Genomic DNA, 23819 nt, shown 5'->3' on the forward strand with positions numbered 1-23819 from the left:
TTCAGTGAATTAACAGTTTTTACTCCAAACCACATCCTTTCTGTAGAATATCACTACATTTAGGACAGTTTATCTGACCATAGTCTTACTGAGTACTGCGAACAGGAAATCCCAACATTGTAATCAGGAAATGATGTACATTCTGCATACGATTATTTGCCCTTCAGTTCTTCTACTAACCTCAAAGATAAGTTAACCCAAATCACTTTTTTGTCATTTTTTCCCACTTGGCCCCAGTGCCTCCAGTCATGTGGATATAGTTTTTGTTTTATTTTGCCAAGGAAAGATTTATTAATCCACAGATCTTGCAGCCAATAGTTTTTTTGATGCTATTTTCCACCATCCATCATTTTCCCACCATTTCACATGCAATTTTTGGATGGTTTGAGCAAATTAGGTTCCATTAGCCCCCAATTCGGGATTATGGTGACTTCAGAGATATGCAAAACAGGGGCAAATAAAATAAAAAGTATATACACAGCAAGGGTAAGTATGTAAATATGCTGTTTTGTGATTTGGGTGTACTAAACCTTTATTTTTGCCAACACAACAGTTCTTAGTCATTCACACAAAATCAAAACAATATCATATGTCTCAGTGTAGTATGAATGGGTGTTTATGACAAATCCCTGATAAAATATGTCCTCAGAATCATTTCTACATATTTACAAAAATAATAATTAATTATCATTTATTGTCTTGTGACAGTAGAGACCTGCACATGATTCTGTGCCTTCCCACAAAGGACAGTAAAAGTTTATTTCATCCTTCATTCTTCATCCTTGTTCAGTAGCATCAGTCTTTTCCTCTGTACGTGATGTTTGTGAAGGTGGAAGTGGCTCCTTTGTAGAGAGGATTGTGTCCCTGTGAGTCAAATACACACGAAGAGACGTGAGTTTAGGCGAGTTTGACAGACAGAGAATAAATAAGAAATGCTTTTCTGACTGTGATTCAAGAGGAGAGAAAACCTGCAGGGAAAACCTAAAAAGGTAATTTGGAAAACATGTATTTGAAATTAAAATAACATGTCATCTAATCTCTCCATCTCATTACGCACATGATGTCATTCTTTCTGGTATCTGGCCTTGGCTCATGTTCTCACTTCCGTTACTCACTGAGCATCTTAAAACTACTATGATTCTTTGTGGTTTCAGTCCTTTGAGATTTGGGTGTTTTTGAGGCCACAAAGAGGCCTATTACCAGTGAAGGCTAATTAGCGTTAGCAAATTTAAACCCAGCCCTTCCGCTGACTGCCTTTTGTTCAGCTGGGAGTAACAGCAGGCCACAAAAATAATAGAAAACATCTTCAGAAAACAAGAGAGAGAGACTGCCTGTGTGGCCTTTTGTGTGTATGAAAGTGCAGGCATGTTTGTGTGTTTCAAAAAGTCCAAAAAAGGAGGAATTGTTATTACAACTGGTTAGAAAATAAAGGGGCATGGATTTTTTTTTAATTTCAATCTAACTGAAAGATAACTACCTTGATCTTGGTATTGAACAAACACCACATTCCTAGTTTCCAAGTACAGCACATCAGAGTATTTACACGCATTTGCCGCCTCATGCTGAAGTCACTCACCGTGTCCCACTTGGCACGAGCGCGTTCTTCCTCAAATTTGGCGAACTCCCGTCTGTCGTGGATGGTAACCAGCAGCTTCCAGATAAGCAGAGCCGCCAAGCCTAGAAACAAGATGGCTCCTGCCACTGACAGAAGCACCACCAAAATGTCTGGACCCTTGGGGCAGTCTGGATGGAAGCATGGAGAGATAAAGGTATGAGGAAAGTGGACAAACAGGAGAAGATAAGCCCAAGGCCAGGCCAGAGGAAGTCTGATTTCATAATGCTGTTTCCTCTCTGTTGCTTCCTTTACGCACATGAATTTGATGTTTCTTCTGCTAAAAGCTTTTACTTTTCAGATTCAAGAGTGTGCTTTAGGAAGCCAAGGTGGTGTGGTTCCATCTAGAATAAATGACAGGTGCTTTTTTAGGGCTATCAGATTTATGAAGTGATGCAAGAGAACAAGGGCAGATATGGGATAATGGGGCTGTTAAATACCAAAAAGCTCAGAGGAGGATGGGCTGAAGTGGAAAATAGTAACCTATTATAACCAAGCCACAAATCATCTTTCCCTCATTGTGGTCTGGCAAGACACAGTAGGAATTTGATTTGCATAGTTTCATTAGGCTGTACAGCACATGACTGACAGTCCTCTCTTTCAAAAAGTCACTAACATGTATCCTTCCCACACCAGACTGGAAAAACACATTGCTTTTTGTGCATTCCTTGGTCATTTTTTCCCATCATTAGCTATTCCCAAATACGTTGATGTTCTCCAAAATTACATCCACCGATTAAAATTCTGCATAAACTTGAGCGAGAGTACTGTAGTCGCAGAGTCATCCTTCATTTTATTCCGACAACATCTAATTTAAATAGTTGTTCACAAATTCAGGAGTTTCAGGAGAAAACCAGTCACATCATCATCTCAACAGTTGTGTAAATAACATTTGAAACCCCATTTTCAGTGCCGATGCTACACTTTTCTAGGGTGAGATTTGTGTTCATGGTCACTGGGAGCATTAACTGAAGTCTGGCAACAGTTCATTTTGTTCATTGCTTGCAAAAATGCCTTACCTTTACACTTGTATATCTAACCATTTGATTATACGTGCTTGTATGTACATGGGTGTATGGATAGCTAAGTGTTGGGTAACTTAGTGGGGCAACCAGGGTGAACTTTTACAGGCAACATCAAAGCTTCACTCCTTCCTCTCTCCCTCTTTCTTACTTTGCTCTGTTTCCTGCTTTTCAACTGACCCTTTTGATCTCTATACCATTACTGCTTACATACAAATCATGTCACGTTGGTGCTACAAGATTATATCTGCCACATTATTTATTAACTTCTAAATGAGAGAAATGCTTAGTCCTCCTCTAATTGTTTTCCATCTTCCCCTCCTGTGTCTTTCTCCTTTGTATACAGCTTCATGTTTTCTTTTTAAAATGTTCTCTATCCCTTTCTTTTGCTTACTTAGTTTCCTCTCTCTCCCTCTGCTGCTTTCCTCTTGAGGATATGTAGAGTCAGCAGGTTCCTCAAGGAGCTGGGCAGCTGTTTACAACCCTCTTTGACACGGCGGGGTGCACTGTGTTCAAGGCAAATTTTGGTGTACTTTTCTGCTACCCAGTTGTGTCTTAATTAAACACACGCATTCATTAAAGGCAGACCCACAGGACAGACGTTCTCTGCGGGCACTGGTGGTCATTAAAAGGCTGTTTTACTGCCCCGCACTCTTTCTTTTTGGCCATTTAACAAGCAGATGAAGGGCATGCAGCAGGGAAGTGACAACTGCTTGAGTGAAGAAAAAGCACGCTGACTTAGCAAGGTGAGGAGATTTGCTAGGATACTAATATACTAAAAAACAAATATAGGTTGCATCATGATGCTTTTGTGGTGATGAATTTTATCAGTGACTTTGGCTTCCCTCATATAATCTGAACCACTGTTACTATAATTCAATGTTTGTTTTGGTGACATGGTTCACGCAGCATATCTTACCTGGCTCTTTGACGACATACAAGATGGACTTGCCACTAGCGTCCTCGTAGTACTGGAAACGCTCCACACAGTCATCCTCATCCTTGTAAGTGCAGTTCACAGCATTTGTATCATGAAGCACTGGATTGAGGAGCAAAAGGAAAATTGTACATCAGTTAGTCAAAGCATAATGGAGTTTTTTGACCACTAGTAGCGTTGTGGAGATATTGTTTTTATGGGTGGGTCCCTCCTTTGTTTGCTCTCATGACTAGATTTATTCATGCAGGTTACATAATACACATTCCTGCAGATGGTTTCACACTATTCCACTGATCTACAAATGCAGCGATGTGCCAACAAAGACAGTGAAGAAGAAGACAACAAGCAAGTTACTTGTACAGTAAATGCAGAATTTAAAATGATCAAAAAAATCTGCTTTGGCAAATGTTTTATGAGGAAGGACATGCATTCAACGTGGTTCAAGGTATCAAGGATACACCATGTGTTTCAATGAGTAACACAAAATGTAAACTCCACAACACACATTTAAATATATCTTTTTTGGTCATGAAGAATACAGTATTTCTAAAACTTTAAAGCAACTTTAATTGATTTTTGGGCCACTTGGAGGCAGCACAACAAACTGTAAACACAACATTGACATATTATCACCTTAGAAGTGAACATGTTAGCAAAAAGGTGCTTATTTACACTTCCAGTAGACAAAGAACAACATTGACATACATTTAGAGTCGTGTTTCTGCCCCCCTGATGAATGTAAGTCGAACAGTTGCCTTTTTTTAGCTCTGTTTTGCTCTGTCTTTAATAACTACTGAGAAAATGTCCAACACAGGTTTCTTATCTGCCTCCATCACCAGATGTGAACAGGGCTTTGCAATTCTCTGGAAGTTTGCTGTGAAGATTACAGAGCTATTTTTTGGAATTTTATAAGTGCAAAATTCTCAAGAGTTTTTGTTCATATTTAAGAGGCCTTTGAGGTGTGTGACAACTATACAGTACCAGTCAAAGGTCTCGACACACTTTCTCATTCAAATGAATGGGAAGGTGTGTCCAAACTTTTGACTAGTACTGTATATCTTTGGTCAGCTGGGTGTCTCACCTAATTCATCCACAAGCTCAATCTCATCCTTGCAGATACGAGAGCAGGTGTTGTCCACAAACAGCTTGCCTCTCTTGAAGTGCTTACACTCCACACACTCCCTGCCAGGAGAAAAGACATCAATCAGGCCATCAGTTCATTTCAAGCAGCTTTCCCGACAAGCCTGTGTGTATATGTGTCTGTGTGCAGACTCACTTCTTCATAGTGCAGGCATCAGGACAGGTGGGGCACTTGTCACACGTGGCCCCGTAGGCACCGGGCTGGGTGCACTCACAGGCCCCGCACACACACTGGCCCCTGCCACTGCAGAGTAGACCCAGGTTGGACATACAGGTGTCAGTACGTCTGGAGCAGTTACAGTTCTCACCCTGCCAGTCTGGTGCACACTGGCAGAAGCCACAGTTACAGACACCATGGCCTGGGAGGGACGCAAGAAAGGATAGAGGAGGAGAGAAAAAGGATAGCATAGAGGGTTAAAATTCCAACCATGCCATTCCAACAATTTGAACTCTAATTTTCCTAATATCCACTTTGATGTTCTGTCACAAGGGTTTTCTGCACATCATATATGCTGATATTTGCTGTCTACTTGTGCCAGTGCTACACTGAAATATATCAGAGTTTGAGTAAAATATTCAAATTGAAGATGTCATTGTTTAAGGCTGGATTAAAATTTTGAAATGTCTTATAGAATATTATGTGCAGATTTACACACTGTTCATCCTGATATATTTGTTATCCTTAGACACAGTGGTTTGAAAATTGTTTGATAGTACAACACACTACTACTACGACTGTGGATTTGAAAAGTTTAATGTGTTAGCCCTAATATGAATGCTCTTCAGCAAAGCCACTGATATAGCTGTTTACTGCTGTTTTATATACTGCTATAACTTCTATTTCCAAAGAAGGAAGGGTGGTAAAGTGAAAGAGGAAGCAAAAAAACAAGAAAGGGGAGGAGGACAATGTGACCAAGAGAAATCCTGCGTGAAAATGAGGGAGTGGTGGGAATTGAGAAAGAGTAAGGAACATAGGTGAGAGTACTTAGTGGTAGAATTGATTGTAATTTCAATGGCTGTGCATCATTTGTTTTAAACAATGAGCTAATATTAGCTCATATTTTTAGTAAAATGATCAGTTAACTCTTCAACAGACTGTTATTCCTTTTTATTTCTCCTTTAAGTGACTTTAAGGGTCTTAAAATCATCTTATTCACTTGATCTGACAGTATCGTATGCAGTATATTTGGTTTCAGCTTGTTCCAGCTCTTCATTGAAGCTATACAATGTTTAAATGGAAATATTCAGCATCAAGACTCTCTGTTTTTATGGCTGCAAAGTTCCATCAAACGGAAATGTCTTGTCCACTATTTTATACACATTTCCCAAAATTCAGCCTGATAAATTTTGTCTTAAGAAATTTTGGAAACTCTGTGGCGAATTTGAACAATGTTTGGCTGCTCAGTATGACTTTGTGATGACTGGCCGTTGCTTCTTGAGCGTTTTAAATGAGTGAATTTACCACAAGCCTATGTTGTACTCTCTGTATAAAAGTCCACACTGACCTTGCAAGGCTATTTCTTCCAGTGCATAAAAAGCTAGCATCACAGGACACAAGGTTTTCATCAAATGTATTCACATTCATTCCAAGTGTTACAACCATCATTTTTCAATATGACAAATTATGGTTGCTAAAACATTTCTCAGCTTTGTAAGTATGGAGGTTTTGGCTTTTATTCCCAAACACTGGAAAGCAGAAATAGTAAGTCATATTTCTGCAACTGTTGGAAATCTAAAACCTATTTCATTGTGTTCCTGTGGTGTCTAGGGGGCTTTTATTTTTGTCTGCATGATTCAGAGTGTGTCTGAGTGAATTTGTGCGCGGTGTATGTGTGTGCATGCCAATAAGAGAGTGACAATGCAGAAAACATTGCAGCCTATCACCACAACACAATGCCCAGATAAATAATAATACAGGAAACCACTTGGAGCAGTGTGACTGGATAAAAGATGATCTATGAACAAACTGTCCTTACCACTTGACCACAGAACCACTGGCTTCTAATTAGACCATTCTGCGGGGGAAGAAGAATGGCTCTTGCTCTGAATAAGGTATTACAAAACAAGCAGACCATGTTTTACACACACATACTCAGAACATTTCCAATACACCCCCACTTGGCCCTTTTCTGACCAAACATGGGTTTATTTTTAGCCTAACACCACACCAGCCAATGAGTAAGCACAAAGGTATTTTCATGTTAATCTATGGGCTTTGGGGAATACAGCAAAACATTTCTGTCTGAGTGCAGCAGATATATGAGTGAGTTGAGAGATATATGTGAGGTCTGACAATGAAGTATGAGGCAGGAAAGCAGCAGTGTTATGCAATTAGCAGCGTTCGATTAAAATATCCCTTCAGCAATACCAGTTCATGCATTTAACTACTAATCAGTAACTAAGAGGAATTGTCTTGATTAAGTAAAGTAGTTGTAATAAAGGCCTGTTAATTTTGGTTACATGTTCCCTGTTCTTAGCATTTTATGGGGGCAATTTTGTCATTTTCTTGTAATTCTTTCTTTGTGTTTCCTGTCTCTGAGATTTTAGTCTTGCCATATACTGTATTTACAGGAATGGTCTGACATTTCGAGAGTTAGATGAGAAGATCAATACCACTCTCATGACTGCGTGTTCAGCACAGAGCTAAAGTCGGAAGGTGATTAGCTTAGCTTAGCATAAAGGAGGGGGGAAATAGCTACCCTACCTTTCTCCAAAACTGTTTGTGTAAACATTAAACAAACAAGATACTACGAGTTCATATGTCAGCTTTAGAGGTGTTAACAGGTGTATTTTAGATCTTTGGACAGAGCCAGGCTAGCCTTTTCTCCCTGCTTTCAGTCTTTATGCTAAGCTAAGCTAATCACCTCTTGGCTCTAGCTCCATACTTAATGTACAGACATGAGAATAGTATTGTTTTAACTCTCAGCAAGAATATGAGTAATTTTAATGATAACAATGATTTATTTTTTTCTAAATGTCAAACTATTCCTTTGCGAGTCATGAACCAAGATTTTTTGAACCAGTTCATTTCCAAAACCAACTGTCAGGTATTAAATGGGCTCAGGGATGAAAAACAAAATGCCAGCGAGTCAAATCTTAATGTTTCAAAAGTCTATTCAATGGTAAGCTTATTTTTATGGATTTCTTGCAAGAAAATATATAAAAACTGCCTGTGCTTAAAGCAAGTGAACTGCTAACAGAAAAAGACTGACAGGTTACTGTATGTATTGTCTAACAGCTACTGTACACAGCTAATCCCACAGTAAAAAGTCACTCATAGAACAGATATCAATTATAAACATCATCTGGCTAACATCATGTGCTTTGACCTGATGACATACTGTCTCCTTAAAATATTAGAAGATGAGTAGTTAAAGCTTTCAACAATTACCAAACACAAACTCATTCCCACTGTTTAGAAATCTCAACTGCGATGGAGAAACTTTCAGGAAGGTGAGAGTCCCCTCTGACCAGAGAAAGCTACCGTCAAACTTGCAAAAGCTTTATCTTTGTTCATGAATCCTGTTGAACTAGGTGGTACAAAAGCTTGGCCTGGCTGATACAAACACACAACCTGAGCTTACACACACACACGATACACGCACCGCACCATATGTTTATTGTGAATGGAGCCCATGTCCTGGGCAGAAAGGAGTTGTTATTGTATGTAATTCTTCCCAGATGAGGTGAGTGGCAAGTCAGTGTGGTGAAGAGGACTGCCTGCACTGACTAAAAAGGTACACACATTCTCTACCAGAAACACACATAATGGACATGATGATAGGATAATGTGTGGGCCATTTTAACCTCCTCTCTACTTTCAGTCTCCTACTTCAGTGTCATACTAGTACTGCTCCTGACTACTTGACACACGATGTCTCCTGCTTCATTGTAAAGTCAATTCTCTGTGTAAGTGCACTGGAGGTTTCAGGTTTCCACATCACACTTTAATAAGCTGTATGTACAGTACGGCTGTAAAAAAATGATCCATTAATCTGTTGATTATTTTCTCAATTAAACGATTAGTCGTTTAGTCTATATAAAATGTCAGAATATGGTAAAAAATGTTCCAAAGCCCAAGATGTAACCTAAAATGTCTTGTTTTGTCCCAACCCACAGTCCACAACCCAAACATATTAAGTTTACTATCATAGAACACTAAAGGAACCAGAAAATATTCACATTTAAGAAGCTGGAACAAGAGACTTTGTTCCAGCATTTTTTCTTAAACAAGACTAGCTCAAAACCTAGTATATGGCTGGACTGTGTATGAAATGTTGGGAGATATATGCTTAGATCTGTTTGTTTAAATGTAATATAAGATGGTAACTTCTTCAAGAATTTCATTCTATAAATGTAAAAGAAAATTATTGACATATTATTCATCGCTGGAGAAATTAGGATTGTTATTAACAAACCATGTTTTTTTAGTAAAATTTCCTCACTGAAATATATTTTAGATCCAACTGAAAATCATCCCTAAACATTGTCACATGTACACACTGAATAAACACATGTTCTAGCATTTCCACCATATAATTACAAAAATAGCATTTGTCTTCTATATTATATATGTGATAAGCAACGTGATGGGCATATAATGCCTGTTGACAGTGCATTCATTACTCACTTTGGGAGACAGGAACACTATATTCCTCTATAAAATCTTCATATTAATACAGAAGCCCTTCACAGTTAAACAGCTGTTTTACAAGCAAAATGTTGTTGTTGTTAAAAAATGACGATAAGAAGTTTACTGACAGCATGAAGGCACATTAATAAACAATTAAGACCACCTACCTTTTTTAAAACAGAAATGCTATCTGAATCTTTTAGAAATCTTTGACCCTGTCAATTTTTATAGTATGATTGAATGAGGAAGAGTCCAAAATGTTAAGACCTTCCTCTGTTAGAGACATAACTTCCTTGTTTTCCTTGTTTTTTCCAAACAAAGTTAAGAAGCCTGTCTTAGCAAGAGGTTAAATGTTTGGTGACATCAAGGGGCGAGAAGACATAAGAGGCTCTTGTTTTGTATAATGGGCTGCTTAAGTGGCCCACATAGTGACCGGCCCCCACTCCCGACGGCCAGTCTGACTCTGCCCCGGGATGACGATGCATGTCGATCGGTCGGTCATCAGCTTCTCCTCATATCTCCGAAAACAGACCCTATATTGGCAATCTAAATGGTTACTTTCTTGCCTGAAAAAATATTAAAACTTAATAAAGTGACATATTAACAGTACTACAGCGAAATTTACAACAGCTTTTTCCCTGGCTCCACCAGGCAAGATCTGGCCCAGATCCGGCCCACACCCGACACTTTTGGCACTTTCAGCCGGCCCACATACCGCGTGGAATGATGGCACTTGGGCGGTCCACCCCTGTTTCTCAGATCTGGGCCACATGCAAGCCGTATGTCAACCAAGAACAAACCAGATAAACCAGAACTGGCCCCCACATCCAGAATACAAATACCTGAGAACACCGCATCTTTACTAAAAAAGGCCCACATCTGATTCGGGATACTTTGGCTGTATTTGCTATTTTACATGTGGGCCATTTCAGGCTCACATCCATTTTGTTCGGGCCAGAAGAAGGCCATCAGTGCCACATCATTGCCTGAAGTGGCCTTCTTCTTCTGTATTTTATTTATTTCTTATACATGGCAAGGAAAATGTCATGTTTTAATACTCATTTATAAGGCTGCAATTTAAGATTAGTGTTAAGACTGGTTTATTTGTTAGCCTGCATTCTTTTTTTCTAATAACATGCCAAATATTTGGTCCATAACAGATTAAAAAAATGAATTTCAGCAAATCTCAGTGATGTTTGCAAAAAGTCCAAAACCCACAGATATTCAATTTTAGATATAACACACAGAGAGGCAGCAAATCCTCACATTTTAGAAGCTGTAACCAGTGAATGTTAGCCTGTTTTCCTTGATAAATAACTTAAATAATTGATAACTGAAATCATTGTCAGTTGATTTTCTGATTGACAGCATAAGATGCTCAAGTAAATTAATTTTAAGACAAAAAATTCTGCCTCCTTGTAAGTTTAGCTCATAAAGTCACAATCTTACCTGAGCACAGTTCCCCCTTGTAGCGCAGGCAGTTGAAGTCATCACACTCACACAGTTTGCCCCAGACTTTGCCAAAGTCACTGCTGTGGCACACACACTGGCCACACACGCAGTCCCCGCGGCCGCTGCAAATCGCAGACTGGGGCCCTCCGGAGCCCGCTGGTCCACTGCAGCGGTCCTGCTCTGTGGGATTATAGTCACCCTCGGCACACTCACAGTGTGGTCCCAAACGACCTGGGTGGCACAAGCAGATGCCACACTCGTAGGTGCCGTTGCCATGGTTACACTTTGGGCTGTTGGGCTGGGCTTTGGTCTGGCACTTGCAGTCGCACTCGAAGGTGACGGTGATGGAGAGGGCGTCCTTGAAGCCCACAGGCTTGATGATGAAGGTTTTCTTCTTCTGTTTGGGGCAACCACGAGCTCTGGCCTCCACACTGAAAGTGACCTGGATGAGAGGAGGGAAGAGACATTGTAACATGTCAAACTTTGGATGAAAGAAGTATTTAGTTTTAATGTTTTTTCATGGCATAGAGATTCTGCATCCTAATTCTACAAAATCAGATACACACAAGACATAGTGAAGTGTATATGTGTAGATACAGTAGTGTGACAAATGTTTTGTGGCTAGTACAGAAATAATGTGTCTGTATGACTCTGGTGTATATTACATAACATGTAACCGCACTTAAATGGCTCACTCAATGTTCGTTTAATAGCTGCTCAAATTTCCAGCATTGTTTATTCACTGTAGGCTCCTTTAACAAGAAACAGCTTAAAGACGTGACATAGGCAATGTCTCCATATGTATTTGGTCAAAGTAATTGTTCATTCAGCATTACATCCCAATCTGGTAAATGTCCAAAAAGGGCAGTTACTACATCTGGAGAGACAGCCATATATGGAGAAAATAAGAAGAGCTTAGGCAGAGAAAAAGAAATGTGTGGAGGCCAAAAAATGTCACCTGGAGTGAGGAGAGAATGAGGAAAAGAGCCAAAGAAGCTGCGATAAAGAAAAAATGCAAAAGAGGGGGAAGAGGAGGGAACTCTTTAAGCAGACAGATTGCTCTGTTAAAGAAAGAAACAGAGCTGATAGAAAAAGGACAGAAAGACAAGAAAACATCAACTAAGAAAGACAAGGCCAGAGACAGCGTTGATATACTTTTTTCTGCCATTTGCTCTTTGACACCATGAGCTAACGTGGGAAAAACCCACGTTGAAGACATACTGTAGATAGCAGCAAGAGAGGAAATGGAAAGAGACAAAAAAAACAATGAAAAATAGTACAAGGAACTAACTGATATGTTATTTTTGCAATCAAGTGGTCATGACCACCATTAGTCCCTTGGTATTTTTAATCCATAGAGATACATATTGACTGAAGGTGCAAAAGTAGGCATGAAATTTGAACCTATTTTCTTATGAACACCAATTTCTTTGGGGATTTTAAATCCTGTTTTATTCTTTCAGTGTTACACAGAACCATCTGAGTGGTTGTCCATGGAAACTGTTTGGAAAAGGACAGGCACTTTCAAAAAATACTTGGTAAATGACTGGATGAACCATCTGTCTATCACTATCTATCACTGTCTTACTTTGCGAGGCAGCTGGATTTGCAAGATCACGCGAGAATCCTCATAGGATACTAATTGGTCCAAACCAGCGGTGGTTCGGACACAAGCACATAGCTTGAAGCCTGACAAGATGGATTCTTGCGTGATCTTGTGATCTCGCGAATCCAGCTGCCTTACAAGGTACTTCTTTTAATACTTCATGCAGCAGTCTGCTTTATCCAGTCTTGTTGCAGGATATTGACATAATTTCTACAAAATTTCTGAAACTGTGGAAACTACACTAAGAACATAAGAATGAATCTCATCAAGAATTTTTTCTTATCATAAGAAAATACATCTTGGAGGCTAAATGGAAAAGGTGTTGAGAAGAATGCTTTTTGCAATGTAACTGCTTATTGTGTAACTGCTAATTGTGACAATACACAGAGGATGAGACTATTAACACTAGTAAACATATAGTGATACAACTGTTTCCCAGCAAGTTTCAAGTATATCAAACTACTGGCTTTGTGTCCTTGGACCATTATAGGTATTACATAGTACATTTAGTATTTTATATACTACTTGTATGGTGTACTTATAGTATTTATATCAAGCTTTCATTGATTCTGGTATGTTGACAATTGATGTTGGATTTTGGTATTAGATTATCTGTATGTAATCTGTATGTGTAGTGAATATGTGAATTAATGTGAAACTATCCTTGCGGCCCTTATGGAAAGGTCTTGCTGGACTGACCGTGTCTCCAATCTTTAGTCCAGAGCAGGACTTGAGGCCAGGGATGAACTCTCCATTCAAACAGGTGGCGTTAAAGGACAGAGAGAGCTCCTCCGGGACGCCTTGCAGCTCCAGCTCCACCTTGGAACGAATTTTCTGATGACATCAAGAGCAGAAAACACATGGAAAGATGAGAATACAGACTTGCATCAAGATTTCAGATTTGGGTGTGCCAAATCAAGTCACAAGCTGAGATCAAGTCCTACTTATTCAAAACTAATTTCAAAGTTGGTGACATTTTTTTCCATTCTTTACTTATATGTACACTTAACTACAAAAGAATAAACTATGAAAATGCAAAGTAGTTCTATTTCAAGTCTGTTTTTTCCCCAATTTGTGTGCTTGAGGCTTCCTACTACTTATTCATCATGTTCACATTCAAGTTACAGCCACGGTTTATGGTAGTATAAATTTTCAGCTCATTCACTCTGCATAATAAGACTTGAATAAATAACAAGCAAAGCAGGGAGTCTCCCACATTTGGTCATCTGCACACCTCTGCCACTGTGGAATTTCTAGTAAGACTCTGGCTCGACTGTATGTATGACGCAGACACTGTGGGTGTGTGTCAACAAATGTATGTCATTCCCTGGAACACTGTCTAGCCTAGGGTGTGTGTGCGTGTATGTGTGTGTGTGTGCGTGTGTGTGTGTGTGTGTATGTGTGTGTGTTTAACACTTACAGCGTAGGCCTTCAGTATGAGCTGAACAACATTGCCTGAGTCATTGGACAGAGTTCCTACTGTGGTGCCAGGAATCAGCTCACTGTAGTTCTGTTAAGACAGAAAGATAGACAGACTGGAAGACTGTTGTCATCCTACAAAGTCAAGGAAAATACAGGATCCATTTATGTTCAATAATGTATCATGTGTTACAAATATATATAAAATACACCCCTCATAAATTGCCAAATACTTTAAAAGCTTGTGAATATATAGTAAGTTCTACCTGTTTGTGATATATAATGAGTAAACATCCAAGTCAATATTTGTTTCTTCAAAACATTTTTGCTGATGGTCAAATGATAACAATCGGTAATGACAGGATAATTCATTTTTACGTTCTTATGAGTTATTAAATTCTTATTATGACATTTTTATGACACTTAAAATGTTTTACATATTATGTAATCAGTGGAGATGATTTAATAATGTGTCATTACATTTTCCAGCAATTTATAGCATCGATAGAATTTTTTATTAAGCTTTTTTGTTGGAAAATATCAACAACTTTTTCACTTTTTCCTGAGTTGAGACAAAAAGGACAGTTAATGCCAAAAAAAAAAAACAGAGCAAGAAAATAAAGGGAAGTTCATTGTTGTTACTCTAACCAGTAATGTCACACTGGTTGGACTAGTGTCATGGTGTTGAGACCGTTGTACCAAACGTTAACAGTTGCATGATTGACAAAAACACCCTAAAAGAAGCAGAAGTGTGCCCGTCTTTGAACTCATGCCTCCCTCTTTATGAACAATGACAGTTTGCGTTCTCTCTAATGCCTATGAATACGCATGTAAAACGTTGGTTTCAACACTGTTTCCAATTTGGGAAAAACTGAGTTTGTATCTTGCTGCTGTGTCCAAACAGTGTGTAATAGCCTGATTAATTTTGAATTTCCATTCTTCCAGTGCAGGATCCAAGAATCTCTGTTTTAAAACCAGTGAGGTTTGGAGGACTTTGGTTTAAAGCGTACTGTATGTTCAAGATGAGATGATTACAGACTGTAATTTGTCATCTTCTCAGTTTCTGTTTAAAAACATTTGTTTAATTGACTTATTTTCATTTTTTAGAAACATTAGTCTCTGTTTTATTTGGCTCCGCAGAATTTGACTGCACATTCAGTATGTTGTACATGAAAGTCTTGAACTGAACTCAAAAAATAAAATGCCGAATGAACAGCAGCGCTCCTGACCTGGTACAGAGGAACCACAGGGTTGGTGACAGCAAAGATGAGGTTGATGTTGTTCTCTGACATCTTCTCTGTGATCAATGCTAGAGATGGATAATCCTGTGGGGGAAAACGGGATGGTGTGGTTAGCAATTGCACACATAAACACTGAAATCTTTCCGTTCTTACCGCCTCTGAAAACCAAACACACAATTATACACTAACCATGGTAGTCGACATGCTGTACATGTTCTCAGAGTTGAGGTGGCACTGTCCGTCGTTGGGCGTCACGATTCCAGCCAGGCGACCATCTAAAGCCACATGAGTCTTTGCATCTGAGGTGAAGATGAGGAGGTGGGATGCACCAGGGCGCCAGCCGATCTGCTCCTGGTTCCCATCAAACCAATGAAACAATGAAGGGAAGGTCAAACAATGTAGTTCGGCCTCTAGTTGACACACATTAGCAAAACCTCAGCAGCAAAGCCATTATTGATTACCTTCAACTCTAATCATATAATATATTTTTGTATTGTTTTGAAATCCTGACATGTTTTTGAGTCTATATGTGTGTGACAGAGGAGAAAACGATTGTGTGTGTGCACATTCAGTCTGTCTCTCTCCACCTTGCACACAGCAGCCTGGATGATGGCATCAAAGCCTCCCTCTGGGGCATCTCGGTTCCTGGACACCATCTGCTTCTTCACTTCCTCTGTGAAGCGGCCCACTTTCTCCGTCAGAGACAGAACGTGCTTGTAGCCAAACTGGGGCAGACAGGTGGTGTTTATGCTGTCAATCAAAGAGAGATCAATTGATCAGTCAATATCGGAGATCAACAGAGCTGATGTCAGCTTGTGCATTCATCTGAACATCTTCATCAGACACAAATGATCAAAAGCTGTCTAATTAGTGATAATATACTGTTAATATACAGTTTTGTTAATTGGGTTTATGTGTTTAAAAATATATTTAAATTATAAAAAAAATGCATTGCAAGGCTACATAAATAATTTTAGTTGTAATATTGTCCAGTTTTGTTTTGTTGATATTACATATTGTTTGTATCATATTAATTGTAATTACCAGACTTGACTGCATACATTTTTAAGTTACAATCCGGGTGACACCTTGACATGACAGCTTTTCCTACTATTGTATTTCACTGGGTCGTACTTTCTTACATGACATTTAGGGACGACATTAAGAGTACAGCCATGTTAGCAGCTCTGTGAGGTTGTACTTTGAGTTGAATGTTAACATCAGCATGCCAACATGCTCATGAACCAAATAATTTTGAGAAATTAAATGTTTGACCTGATAATGGTGCTAGATAAAGTGATAGGAACACCAAAGTTGTCTAATTAACATGTTATATCTCATTTGTTAATCTGTACAAAAACCGAGGTGTAAAAAGTGTCAAGTGGTTTTACATTACCCCAGCTTCAAGTCTTTATGCTAAGCTAAGCTAACCATCTCCTGGCTGTAGCTTGACAGACAAGGAAGCAAATAAGTAAATGTCAAACTATTCCTTTAATAATGTCCTAAATTTTTTCAATATCTTTTGAAGAAATATCTCTAAAAGGAATAATGTGATCATTTAACGTAGCAAAATATGAATATACTTGTACAACTAGGCTATATAGGCTAAGGGGCAAAATTCCTCAAGAATGTTTGTACCAAATTTCATTGCAATCCATCCCAAACCACAGATGTCAAGCTCGTGATGGTGTGTGAGGGAAATTTCAGGGGGTCGCTAAAGTCATTAGGATTCATTGTGTAAGGACCATTAATGTCTGTCCAAACCTTCATGGCAATCCATCCAAAAATGGACCAACTAACAGACCTGCTGCTAGCATGGCTAAAAATGGTCAAACAGTTCAGAGTTGCTTCACCTGTTCTTTAGTAAATTTTACTGTTATGAACAATGCTTTCCCCAAACACTTTGGTTCGGGTAAAAAAAAGGCTCTTGTGCACTGCTAGCAGACTCCTCTTTCACTCTGTATTGTACAGTACTATACTCAAAACGTCCACTTGTCTTATCTCTTATCCAAACATTCCTGGAGTCAGCAGACTGTGTGTAAGCGGGAGAATAAATGACCCAGATGGAGCCTAAACCACCAAATCAACCTCAGAGGAGCCTTCTGCTGGGTTTACATTAGCTCGCTTTGGGACACTCTTGCTCTCCAGCTAGATTACCTGTGGTTGATTCAGAGCAGCTGACCAAGCAATAAGGAGTCACTGTAAGCCTTTAACAAGTGCTGTGACTCTGAGCCTGCTTGCATTTTTACTTCGCAACACTGTGTTTAAAGTGTCCTCAAGAAAATTACATCATCTGTATAATGAAGTTACTTCCCACATGCAGACATAAACAACCACTGAAATTGACACTACTCGGCATGTACTAGGAATGTTAAACATTGTTAAATCTAAGAATGCTGCCACTAAAATAAACTTTCCATTACAAAGAAGTCTGGATTCAGTCTTGTGTACGGACATGGAAAAAGGTTAAGGAAACTAATCTTGATATTGTTGTTGTCATTAAGTGTTACCAACTTCTTAAAGGAATAGTTCAAAATTTTGAGAAATACAGTTATTCATTTTCTTGCCAACAATTTAATGAGAAGCAAAGTATTGCTCTCATGTCTGTCTGTTACAAATAAAGATAGAGCCAGGAGACAGTTAGCTTAGATTAGCATAATGGAGACTGGAAATATCTAGCCTGGTTCTGTCCAAAGATAACAAAATCAGCCTACTGGTATCTCTAAAGCTCATTAATTAACATGTAAAACCTAATTTGTTTAATCTGTACAAAAACTGAAGTGTAAAAACAACACATTGTGGTTAATTACGTTTACCCCTACTTTGAGTTTTTATGCTAAGCTAAGCTAAGCTGGCTGTTGACTTACAGGAAAGTGAATAAGTGTATTTCCCAAAATGTCAGACTATTTCTTTGAGAATGTCCTAATTTTTTTGTTCAGTTTTTTAATATGTTTTGAAGTCACATGTCTAAAAGAATGTAATCATATAAGACTAAAATATGAATCTACTTGTATAGAGTAGTATTGTACAATTTCAAGGGAATTTCCCTTTAAGAGTAGAGCATTTTTACATTTTTACCAACTGTGATGGTTTTACTGTTTCACTGTTTCTACTTTTGAAGCTCCTCTCACATGTCTTTTACCTGTAGCAAGGGTTCTTCACAGCCTCTTTGGGGGAGATGTACATGTAAGGTGAAAGTGGCTTGTCAACAAAAGCGCCAAAGCCCATGCGCAGGTTGCTGGTGGTGCGGTTCATGGCCTCAGCCAGGCCCTTTCCCAGCGTCCTCAGACGGAAGAGGTCATCATTCATGGAGTAAGAGAGGTCCATGAGGTAGTAGAGATCCACAGGGTAGTCCTCAACCTGACGCACTTTCACTGTGAACTGCTTGGCATCATCTGGGAAATGGAATAAGACAAGACACAGGAAATACTGTTGACCTAGCCTGGAATAAACAATGCAGAGCAAACAACCTGACATGTCTTCCTGTGTGACTTCCTGCTAGAGTAGAATATAATTTTGTCTTTGCTTCAGTATGTTTGAAACTTCTTTCACTAATCTAAAAGGCAGATAGAGAAGCTCACCTGGCCTGAGGGTGATGTGGAGTTTCTGGGGCTTGATCTGGGTGACATCCTGTGTGGCCCCCGCTGCTTTGTTGCTGAGGGGCCGATCCTCGATCACCTGCATTTTGCTGGTTGGAGACTCCAGATCTGACAGAGCACAGCCCGCTGCCACCAGGTTACTCTTCAGATCACAACGGGACGAGCTAGCAACCCCATGACCGAAATCCTGACGCAGAAAAGCAGTCAGTTTGCAGCAACATTATCAGTGATTGGGAAGTACTTACATTTGTCAAAAAATTTACTCAAATTGTTGCTTATTTGTAGAATTCCCATCTGTAATAAAGCTGTGTTGAGACAGGAGGACATATTGGATTCATTCAGGCTGAAAAAGTCCAGAATGGCCCTGAACTTTATGTTTTCTATTAAATAAATCTCCTGGAATGAAGAAGCACTCCAACATCTCTCTGTAGACCTAAAGGCAAATTCCACCTTAAATCAAAATGTGCACCCTATCTGGCCACCTTCTCATTGTTCAACCAGTACTGTTGCTGAACATGAAGAACTTCCAGCCAAAAAAACAGAGTAATCAGGCTGATGTCATCCTGAGAAATTTTTGCACTTGGATGGGAGGCTGAGTCTATGGACTCACAACATCATTAGCTCGAATTAGAAAATATGGTTCACTCCATGCACTCACTTGATTTCAGTCACTGTGGCAGAAGTGCTAGGACTCAAATTAGCGGCCCATTCAGTGTCACTGAAGCAGCTTGAAAAAATGATCAGCTCTAAGAGAGACATGATTGTTCATAAATCTAAAGCAAAACATTTCAGATTTCGGGTGTAGACTTGACTTAAAAACACAATTTGTGCTTTTTATTTTCACATATAAGTGGTTGTCACTAAAAAATAATCTACTGTACATCTGCATACATTCCTCTCAAGCAGATTATAGCTGGCTGATGAAAAGATCTGTGCCACCCTGCACCAGCCAGCCCGGCAGAAAGCTCATTGCCTGAAGGAAGTGAAGTGGAAAAGGAACGCACCTCTTGGAAGCACCACGCACAGTTGGGGTGCACAGCCAGACATTGCTTGCATGTGCTGGCCCCTCTGGAGGTGCAGACGTTTGAACCTGGAACCAAAGGGGAGTCATTAAATAGTCATGTTTGATCTCACTGGTATTACTCAGACTCTGTTTTGTTGCGTTGGATGTGATTGTTGTAAATGAATGTGTTTTTATGTAACTTTGTGACATCTATACCTATTACACTGCCATTTTGGCAAAGTCTCCCTTCAACAGATTTGCGGTTAAATAAAAAAATAATTAAAAAAAATATTAAAACAACATTGATTCTTTACTCATTATGTTCAGTTATAATGAAACAAGCATTACATATCATAGTAATCCAGTAAAAAACTTGACCTGATCTGAGAAGTTGTCAGCTGTTGGATATATTAAAGGATAGGTTCACAATGTTTAATGTCTGTCTTAAAACAACAGTCAGGTGCCGAAATGAATATTGAAACAGGTTTTCCTTGCTGTAATCGTTCCTCCTGTTCACACAGACCATTATAAGATCCCTTCATAATGCACTTACAATATAAGTGATGGGGGCCAAAATCCACAGTCCTCCTTCTGTGCAAAAATGTATTTAAAACTTCATTTGGAGCCAATATGAAGCTTCAGCTGTCCAAATTTGTCATATAAAGTGGATATTTTTCAAAATTACAGTCTTTTTAGTGCCAAATTCTCCGTTTTTGTTCCACTGCAGCTGAACAGGGAAACACTGCCCGGGGAAACAAAAAGAAGGACTTTTATTCTAAAAAGAAAATAACATTGGAAGATATCCAACTGATTTAACTAACTCCAACTGTTGATTCATCATAATATCTTTAGATCAAGCACATTTTTAACACAATGAGGGCTGTGGGTTTTGTCCCCCATCACATTTGAAAAGGATCATTTAATGGCCAGTATGAACATGATGATCACAGTGTGTAAAACTTTTTTCAATGTTCATTTGGGCACCTGACTGTTGTTTGAAGACAGACTTGAAAAATTGTGAACCTATTCTTTAAGACTAATTAAGATGCATCCCCTCACTGTCCCAACTTCCCGAATTATTCCTCAAATACAAAGGAAAAAAAAGCAAGTAAAAACTGTCCAATTACAGAAAAAACCAAACAAAAAACAGTGACACCCTGAACAGACTGAGCATGTTGCCAGGTCAAGTATATTTTATCCTGGTTGAAGCAATTCCAGCCTTTTAAATTCTTAGTAGAGATGAAAACCTGTCTCAAGACTGCCCAAAGTGCCTCATGTGTTTTCCCTTGCAATATACAATATTATTAGCTACACAGGCAACACATGACAAAGGCAAAACAACTCACCGCAAACTGCTGTTATTCCTATGAAGATCAAAACACACATCCACAGTATCCTTTGCGCCGGGAGAGCACCCATCCTGGTGCGGGCTCTCTGTGAGGACGTAGCCTGTCTGACCAAGGAGCTCTGGTGTTAATTACAAGTTCAAGAGAAGAAAAAACTGTTTTCAACTGCAACTGACACAAGTCCAAATAGAGTCAAAATGTCGTAAAGCCAGCCCCAACTCCAACATCCAGCTGCAGCTCTCATTATTATACCATTACATGTAGTAGGCGGGGAAAGAGCGCAGCATCCAGCCTGAGCTTTGAGTTTGGAGGAGTGCAGGTCTGAGCATCAAACGTGTGACGTCTTGCACCAGCTGTGTACTCTGGTGTGAGTAAAAGTCTGTTGTTTGTAGTGGTAATCGCATAAACATGTAGTGTAATACACATAAATAAGCACATTTGATCACAAGAAAAAAAAAGACACAAACTGAGCATAAATGCCATTTTTCAACTCATTTTCAGACAACGTAGGCTGTAGTGGTTGAGCTAAGAATTCATACGTTTAACCCCACTATTCAAGTAAACAGATTGACTTGATATAAAATAAACACTCACTGTAATTAAATCTATGTGAGGTTTGCTTTAGTGTACACTGCCCACTAGTGGACATTACCTATAATGACGCAGAACTCCGCCAAAACTACAGCAGTGGGTCTGAAAGCTGCATGATATATATATCTTATATATTTTATATGTATTTTATCACTGCTATGAAATAACAATGCCACATAAATTAAGTAATTAATTGATGAATGAGATTTGTCTTAGTAATTGCCTATTTAAATGTTTAAATATTTAGAACAGCTACAAAAGTTTCATATTAAACATACATAGTTGTTGTTTATAATTAAATATTCATTAAAAAGACAAAATCTGACAAAAATTCTCTCGTTTCCTTGACCAAAACACGCCTTAAATGGCTTAAGACCAGTTTCCCTTAAAATATAGGTTGTTAATTGGAAGTAATATTACCTCAAACCAATGTAGGCTAATCAAGGCATCGTACATTTTTCTATACATTTTATTGTTGTTGTTGATATTGTTGTTGTCCCACTCCTTCTTTCTCTCTCCATTCAAGGCATATTACCGCCCACCTAGACCGCGGTTTTGCTCGAGGTTTCTTCCCGTTAAAGAGAAGTTTTTTTCTGGCTGCTGTCAACAAGTGCTCGCTCATGGAGGAATGTTGGGTGTCTGTAAATTAAAGAGTACGGTCTAGACCAAGACTATGTGAAAAGTGCCCTGAGATAAACTCTGTTGTAATTTGGTGCTATAAAAATGTAACTGACTTGACTTGACTTAAGCCTATTGACAATTTAACAATTAGAGCTACTTTAATTGGCAATGTTGTCTATTTTTTTTTTTTTTTTTTACCCCTCTTCGTTTCGCCTTTGCAGGGCAGGAAAATATATATATACATTTGATTTATGCAAAGCTGAACAAATGTAAAACCTTTTTTGTTCATGTACTGTACAAGCTCACGTTTATAAAAAAAAAAAAAAAAAAAAAAAAAAAAAAATGACCTACGTGGCTATTATATTAATTAGGCTATTAAAAACTGTTACAAGTAGACTAATTACACCTACAACAGCTACTTCATGTTTCTGTGGTTGTAGTACCACGTTATTACCACCAGATGTCATTTCCTTACAATAAGTGGTCTATAGAGCGCTTCCCATTTAAATTACACTTACATACTTTTACTCTAAGAAATGACTCATCACACATAACTTGGAAAAAATACATTATCATAATCCAGCAAATTGGATAATGTGTTCTTAAACTTCCAAATAAATGCGTAATTAATTATCTCTATGTATGGATAACATAAATACTTCATTTTTTCCATTTGGATTTTTTTTCCACATTTAGTTTCAGTCTTCTTGGCATGGATCAATATGAACATGGCAGGAAACAGGCGTAAAAGTAACTGACATTTAGTTTAGTTGAATATATAAGCATTCTTGTACAATTCTCTTGCTTTCATTAAAATAGAGAAGTTCACTAGTTCATGCATTTGATTACACATCTTGTACCTCCAGCTTCTTAGCACACTCAAGGTTAAATCCGAGGTTGAATTCTTTGACCCAGACTTTATACATGGTGTTTTGACTTCAAGAGTCAATCTGGACTTTGTTGTGAGATGTTTCCAGTGAAGATCCATTGTCTGTAGATAGCTGAAGGATGTTTAGGGACATTTAGATTTCTTCTTACAATCGTGTTTTACTTGCCTTGGGCTGAGATCATTTATTTGCAACTGAGAGTTAAAGTTGAGAGTTGTTGACATAGCAGTAAGATGTGCAGAGGAATGGCGTGTGGAGTGGAGGCTTGAGGCATAGCAGATGTAAACAATGAAGCAGAAGAAACCAGCGGAGGCAAAGCCATCACAATCCTTCGGCACTGATGGCGTATGACTTGTGTGAGAGGCGCAGTTTCAGTTTTACATTTTGAGGAAAATCAATAACAGAGAAGCCAACTTTCACTGATTCCTGTCATTCTGTTGCCAAGTTTGTCTCCATCTTAATCACAATTTCTCTCTGTTTCTCTCCATCCTTGACAGTTGTTCTTCCTCTCTTAGTATCTCAGCATTTCTTCTTTCTCTTGACCCCCTCTGTTGCTCAATTTTCCTTTTGCAACTCTTTCTCTTGCTTCACGTTTGCCTTTCCCCTTCCTTCCCTCTTTTTTTGAAACTTCCACAAGCAGTTGCACAACTTTCGGAGAGGAAAAAGCTCCTCTTTTCTCCAGCAGGTTTGATTGACAGCCCTTCCTGCAC

At 38.8% G+C, this 23819-nt stretch overlaps 1 protein-coding gene across 3 annotated transcripts; it reads right to left on the reverse strand.

Moving 5' to 3' along the window:
* itgb3b (integrin beta 3b) lies at window positions 1-22229 on the reverse strand. 3 transcript variants are annotated; one of them, XM_042396848.1, is made up of 16 exons: window positions 22022-22229; window positions 21011-21131; window positions 19666-19751; window positions 18644-18848; window positions 18205-18457; window positions 15650-15812; window positions 15252-15413; window positions 15051-15146; window positions 13823-13912; window positions 13102-13236; window positions 10794-11238; window positions 4848-5070; window positions 4653-4753; window positions 3554-3673; window positions 1577-1743; window positions 1-864 (listed from the first exon to the last, which is right to left on the reverse strand). In XM_042396848.1, the coding sequence occupies exons 1-16, from the start codon at window positions 22067-22069 to the stop codon at window positions 796-798; spliced, it is 2484 nt and encodes an 827-aa protein (XP_042252782.1). In that variant the 5' UTR covers window positions 22070-22229; the 3' UTR covers window positions 1-795. The 3 variants fall into 3 exon arrangements, with proteins under 3 accessions (XP_042252782.1, XP_042252781.1, XP_042252780.1); XM_042396847.1 differs by lacking the exon at window positions 22022-22229 and adding an exon at window positions 21269-21510; XM_042396846.1 differs by lacking the exon at window positions 22022-22229 and adding an exon at window positions 21263-21510.
* Window positions 22230-23819: the final 1590 nt, after the last annotated feature.

Source organism: Thunnus maccoyii, chromosome 20 (assembly GCF_910596095.1).
Source record: "Thunnus maccoyii chromosome 20, fThuMac1.1, whole genome shotgun sequence".
NCBI lineage: Eukaryota > Metazoa > Chordata > Actinopteri > Scombriformes > Scombridae > Thunnus > Thunnus maccoyii.

Excerpts from the sequence above, each read along its gene's own strand:
- itgb3b (XM_042396846.1), bottom strand. The coding sequence starts at position 21,493 with ATGGCATTTATGCTCAGTTTGTGTCTTTTTTTTTCTTGTGATCAAATG. Across the intron at positions 13,237-13,822 it reads TCATACTGAAGGCCTACGCT|AAAATTCGTTCCAAGGTGGA; the intron begins GTAAGTGTTAAA and ends TGATGTCATCAG. Across the intron at positions 4,754-4,847 it reads GATGCCTGCACTATGAAGAA|GGAGTGTGTGGAGTGTAAGC; the intron begins GTGAGTCTGCAC and ends TTCTCCTGGCAG.